The 5,974-nt window shown below is 70.0% G+C and overlaps 1 protein-coding gene across 1 annotated transcript; it reads right to left on the bottom strand.

Annotated features, from left to right (window-relative positions):
• Positions 1-454: 454 nt before the first annotated feature.
• DPP7 (dipeptidyl peptidase 7) lies at positions 455-5,384 on the bottom strand. The gene is made up of 12 exons (XM_021671457.2): positions 5,271-5,384; positions 5,009-5,148; positions 4,588-4,751; positions 4,062-4,197; positions 3,908-3,989; positions 3,659-3,822; positions 3,488-3,548; positions 2,914-3,032; positions 1,607-1,763; positions 1,430-1,494; positions 880-950; positions 455-782 (listed from the first exon to the last, which is right to left on the bottom strand). Exons 4-12 carry the CDS (start codon positions 4,185-4,187, stop codon positions 647-649), a joined length of 981 nt encoding a protein of 326 aa, XP_021527132.2. The 5' UTR covers positions 4,188-4,197; positions 4,588-4,751; positions 5,009-5,148; positions 5,271-5,384; the 3' UTR covers positions 455-646.
• Positions 5,385-5,974: the final 590 nt, after the last annotated feature.

The following is a 5,974-nucleotide window of genomic DNA, read 5'->3' as shown; positions in this document are numbered from 1 at the left end:
GGCCCAGTGTTGCCCTCCTGGGCCCAGTGCCCCATGGCCAGCCGAACAGGCAGGACTAGGGCAGTGGATGGGGCCTGAACATCTTGAAAAGGTGTGCCTTCTCCATCTCACCCAGACACCTGGGACCATGTGGGGGCAGCCAGCTGCGTGTCCCTTGGGGGCTGAAAGCAGTGGCCTCCCCTGGAGCGGCTGCTGTGTCAGAGGATGTCGGGGAAGGCGTCGCCTCGCAAGTGTGGCTGCAGCCTCCATCTGCCACAGCTCAGCAGAGCGCGGATTCCTGGGGCAGGGGGCCCTACGGGGCAGACCCAAGCGCTGAGGAGCCTCTGCCTCCACCTTGCTGAACACAGGGCATGCTCTGGCCTGTGCGGGGTGCCCAGCTTCCCCAGCCCCGTCTCTGAGGGTCTCACTCCCCAGCCTGCGTGCGGGCCCACAGACGGGAAGGATGGGACATACGTGGCCTCCGTGCGTTTATTCAGCCCCTTCCCTCTGCCGCCGGCCACCTCTTGAGCGAAGCCCCCACGTTACGCTGGCCACCGTGGCTGAGCTTCCGGGACCCAGAAAGTGCAGACACAGGGCAGGGCGGGGGGCCAGCCTGCTCCTCACTCCACAAGGAGCCTTGAGACCCCTCCCTCCAGTCGCCCTGTGCTCAGAGGCTGAGTCTGGGCCTCCCACGCGGGGCTGGCTGCTGCTCACGCCTGGCTGCCTTTACCCACTCGCCAATGACGGTGGCCTCCAGCTTTCGCGCCTCGACCACCGAGGCAGGGTCTTCCGGGTGGGAGGCTCTGGGGAGCAGGCACGGAGGGGGCCCGTCAGCCCCAGCCCTCAGCGAGCCTGCCCCACCTGACCCATGGACACCGGCTGGGCCACCTCCCTCCGCACCTGAGGTCAAGGTGATGCGCTCCCCCCTGGATGGTGACGGCGATGACCGACGTGCTCAGGTTCCTCCGAATCTGTGGTCAGCAGAAAGAACGCCGTCAGGTGAGGAATGAGGCCACGCCACCTCCGGGGCCCACGGAGAGAGGAGACGTGAGGGGGTGGAGTCACGAGTCAGTGCTGTGAAGCAGCCAGAGCCAGAGGCGGGAAGGTACAAGTCGGGGGCGAAGCCAGGTGAGACAGGAGCGAGGTGGGGGCTGGGCGAGGGGCCCACGCCTGCGATCCCAGCGCTCTGGAAGGCCGAGAGGCGAGAATCGCTTGAGCCCGAGCTCGAGACCAGCCTGGGCAACATGGTGAGACTGTGTCTTTACAAAAAACTAAATTTTAAATTAGCTTGACATGGTGGGGCAAGGCTGTAGTCCCAGTTATTGGGAGGCTTGAGCCTGGGTGGCCGAGGCTGCAGTGAGCCCCGATCTGGCCACTGTACTCTAGCCTGGGGACAGAGCAAGACCCTCTCTCAAACACAACCTAACCGCCTGACGGGGTCAGGACTCACCCCGCCCCCTGCCCAGGGATCCAGGTTCCCATTGGAGAAGATGATGTTGCTGGCGGCTCTGAGATCTGCAAAGAGCAAAGAACATGGTGATGTGGGCCCACTCAGGGGCTGTGAGCCGTGGGCAGGGGTGCAGGGTGCGGGGCACAGAGCAGGACTCTGCCCCCGCCCCAGCCTTACCACGCCCCCAGAAGCTGGTCTGCAGCCAGTCGGGCCGGGGCCACACGCCCCAGGTGTCCAAGCAGTACTGGCGGCGGAGCTTGTCCGTGAAGGGCAGGTCGGGGAACATATCCGTCACGTTGTTGCTGGCGAAGGTCAGGTTGATCTCGGTGCAGGCCTGCGGGCACCCCACCTGAGTCAGGCCAGCCCACACCCACCCTTGCCCCACATGGTCAGGCCACCCACACCTGGTAGTCGCAGGCCCTGGCGTGTGTCACCTGGTGGTCCCAGGCCCTGGCGTGCGTCACCTGGTGGTCCCAGGCCCTGGCGTGCGTCACCTGCTGGTCCCAGGCCCTGGCGTGCGTCACCTGCTGGTCCCAGGCCCTGGCGTGCGTCACCTGCTGGTCCCAGGCCCTGGCGTGCGTCACCTGGTGGTCCCAGGCCCTGGCGTGCGTCACCTGGTGGTCCCAGGCCCTGGCGTGCGTCACCTGGTGGTCCCAGGCCCTGGCGTGCGTCACCTGGTGGTCCCAGGCCCTGGCGTGCGTCACCTGGTGGTCCCAGGCCCTGGCGTGCGTCACCTGCTGGTCCCAGGCCCTGGCGTGCGTCACCTGCTGGTCCCAGGCCCTGGCGTGCGTCACCTGCTGGTCCCAGGCCCTGGCGTGCGTCACCTGCTGGTCCCAGGCCCTGGCGTCCGTCACCTGCTGGTCCCAGGCCCTGGCGTCCGTCACCTGGTGGTCCCAGGCCCTGGCGTGCGTCACCTGGTGGTCCCAGGCCCTGGCGTGCGTCACCTGGTGGTCCCAGGCCCTGGCGTGCGTCACCTGGTGGTCCCAGGCCCTGGCGTGCGTCACCTGGTGGTCCCAGGCCCTGGCGTCCGTCACCTGCTGGTCCCAGGCCCTGGCGTCCGTCACCTGCTGGTCCCAGGCCCTGGCGTCCGTCACCTGCTGGTCCCAGGCCCTGGCGTCCGTCACCTGCTGGTCCCAGGCCCTGGCGTGCGTCACCTGCTGGTCCCAGGCCCTGGCGTGCGTCACCTGGTGGTCCCAGGCCCTGGCGTCCGTCACCTGGTGGTCCCAGGCCCTGGCGTGCGTCACCTGCTGGTCCCAGGCCCTGGCGTGCGTCACCTGGTGGTCCCAGGCCCTGGCGTCCGTCACCTGCTGGTCCCAGGCCCTGGCGTGCGTCACCTGCTGGTCCCAGGCCCTGGCGTCCGTCACCTGCTGGTCCCAGGCCCTGGCGTGCGTCACCTGCTGGTCCCAGGCCCTGGCGTCCGTCACCTGGTGGTCCCAGGCCCTGGCGTCCGTCACCTGCTGGTCCCAGGCCCTGGCGTGCGTCACCTGGTAGTCCCAGGCCCTGGCGTCAGGGCCCGTGCCGCAGCCAGTGGGGTCGGCACAGCTGTGGTAGAGACGGTAGATGTCGTAACAGTGCTCCGAGCCCGAGGCATTGTAGACCAGCCCTGGGGAGGAGAGGCACTGGGCCCAGTGGCCACACACGGACACACCATGCGCTCTGGCCACCAACCTGTCCCCCTCGGAAGGGTCCTGCAGGGGTCCGGGGCTCCAGGGTCTGTGGGTCCCAGTGAGGAAGGCCCTCCAGGCTCCCGACTTGGGGGTTGGTGGGGTCTGTGCTGCCGGCCCTGGGCCTGGCTGTAGAGGGCCCGTCTACTGCCCAGCATTGCCCTCTGTGCCTGGGGACCCGAGTCCCCTTAGCGGCACCCACTAAGCTGGGCCTGGCTACAGCCAGTGCTGGGAGGGTCCCCAGGGACAGGCACCGCCTCCCCCAGGGCTGCTGGGAAGGTGGTACTGCCCACCCCACCGCGGCCCTGGGGCAGGAGGCGGAGCCCCCGCTGGGCTGCAGATCTTTGTCCCACCCGGCCCCCACACTTGCCCATCTGAGGCGGGGAAAGGGCACCTGCCAGCGCGCGTAGCCCCACGATCCTCTGGGCCTCACTCAGCAGCCGGTCACAGCCCACCTGGGGTACAGGGGCAACAGCACTCAGCGGGGTCCCCTCCACCAGCTCCGCCTCCCTGGTTCTCAGGCCACCAGCCTCGGGACGCTCCAGCGACCCGGGAGGCGCCTCACCTTGACAGGGTTGGCGGGGAGGGGACACAGGAAGTCGGTGGGGTAGGGGTAGTCCATCATGGCCAGCACGGTGAAGGCATTGCGGGCAAACACGAAGAGCTGGCTCAGGTCCTTGTCCAGCAGCGGCTGGCAAGTGCCGAACTCCCAGCTGACTTTGTCGTAGGCTGCAGGGAAGGGGCAGAGGCTCGAGGCTTGGGTGCCGCTGGCCCTGGGGCGGGTCAGGTGGTGGGGGGCGGACAGTGGCCTCACCTCCCTGTAGGAACAAGTCCTTGATCTGCCGGAACGCTTCCCGCACCGCCTGGGTGCATTCGGGACCCTGGCCCTCAAAGTCCTGGGGGAAAGAGAGCAAGCTCGCTGCAGCCGCTGTCCCTCAGGGGCCCGGAGGACCCCAAGCGTCACTCACCGCCGTGACGTCCCGGAAGAACTGGGTGGAGTCGCCGAGCCCTGCCACAGCTAGGACGGGCGCACTGGCTGCCAGCGCCCCGGCCACCAGGTGTGGGTACTTCATCCTCAGGTAGGCGCTGAGCATCCCCCCATAACTGCGCGAGGGGCACAGGGTTAGGGCTGCTGCCCCCAACACCCATTTCCTCTCTCCCTCCTCAGGGGCCCACAGGCACCACGTGCAGGACCTGGCGCTTCCAAAGACCCAGATTCCCGCCCTGGGCCTGGGGCGGGTGTGGCCAGCACATCGCAGCTGAGCCGGTGGCTGGGAGGACAGAGTGGGAGGGCTTCCTGGAGGAGGCAACACTAAGTCTGGAGCCGCCGTCTGAGGCCTTAGGAAAAGGCAGCGGTGGGAGTCAGACAGAGCGGAGAGGCCGGGCCAGCGCGCAGCCACCGCTGCAGACAGGGTGGGGAGAGGAGCGCTGGGCTGGGGGAGCTGGGTCGGGGCAGGGGAGGGTGGGGGTGTGGAGGCCGGGGAAGGGGCCCACCTCCCACCGAAGGCGATGGCGGGGACGTCCTGGGCCCCGAGGTCACGCCGTAGCGCGCGGAGCAACTCTGCGAAGTCGGCCAGGGCCTGCTCCACCGTCAGCAGCCCCGTGTGTCCGCGCTGCGTGGACCGCTCACCGAATGGCAGCGACTTCCCGTAGTAGCGCTGGGGGCGGGGACGCGCTGCTGAGCCCGGTCCCGCGACCCCGCCCGTGACTGACCCCCGCCCGCGACCCCGCCCGAGATCGACCCCCGCCCGCGACCCCGCCCGCGACCCCGCCCGGGACCGACCCCCGCCCGTGACCCCGCCCGTGACCGACCCCCGCCCGTGACCGACCCCCGCCCGCGACCGACCCCTGCCCGCGACCCCGCCCGTGACCGACCCTCGCCCGTGACCCCTCCGTGACCTCGCCGGGCACCCACGTGCTCCGCGAAGACCAGTAGAGCCCCCTGCTCGGCCGCCAGCTCCGCGATGAAGCCCGAGTTGTTGGCGAAGGCCCACACGTCGCCCTCGTTCCCGGTGTAGAAGAAGATGGGCCCCTCGCCCCGGATCCAGAACCTGTCTGTGGGGAGGGCGGGTGAGGCCGGGGGGCCGGGGGTTGGGGCTGGGGAGATGGGGCGGGGACCTGGGGGGCTGGGGCCGGGGGGACGGGGCGGGGACCTGGGGCTGGGGCCGAGGTCTCACCCGACACCAGGAAGCGCTGGGGGAAGGTCTTGTTGCCGAAGCTCTCGAAGTTGAAGTGGTCCAGACGCTGCTGGAAGTAGCGCTCCTGGAAGCCGGGGTCCGGGGCCCTGCGGGCTGGGGGCGCGCGGACCTCAGAGGCGGGGCCGGAGCCGGGGACGGGGCCTGGGATGGGGCCGGAGGCGCCGCCGCACTCACCCCCCGCCCCGAGGCGGCGTAGCCCGAGCGCCAGCAGCAGGACCGCGGCCCAGGGAGCGGAGCCCATGTCGCCTTCCGCGCGCGCCCGTCACGTGGGCGAGGTCACGGGGCCGCGCTCCTCCCTCCAGGCCCCACGTGGTCCCGGCGCCCGCGGTCCCCATGCAGACGGTCGCCACGGCGGCGGCGCCGCGCTGTGGGCTGTGCGCTGTGCGCCCCAACACCCCGCGCCCCGTGGCCGCTGCCCAGAGGTCCCTCCCGGGCACTGCGCGAGGAAGCTGAGAGCCCTGGGGGTCTGGGTCCCTGGGCCACCTCACTGGCTCGTCCTCCCACCGCGGCCCCACCCGGAGCTGCACCAGGGCGGTCCCTGTTGAGCCCCGCCAAGCCTCCCCAGCCTGTGCTCCTGGCCAGTGTCCCACTCGAAGGCAGGGCCAGGAAAGGGGTGGCCATTCTGCTGCACCTGAGGGCCTTGGGGAGATGGGGGTCCTGGGGGGTCCCAAACAGTGATGGCG

This window comes from Aotus nancymaae, unplaced genomic scaffold (assembly GCF_030222135.1).
Source record: "Aotus nancymaae isolate 86718 unplaced genomic scaffold, 86718_ANA_hifiasm-v0.15.2.pri h1tg000063l, whole genome shotgun sequence".
Classification (NCBI taxonomy): Eukaryota; Metazoa; Chordata; class Mammalia; order Primates; family Aotidae; genus Aotus; species Aotus nancymaae.
The sequence above is the reverse complement of the archived record's forward strand: the minus strand, read 5'-3'. Positions and strand labels throughout refer to the sequence as shown.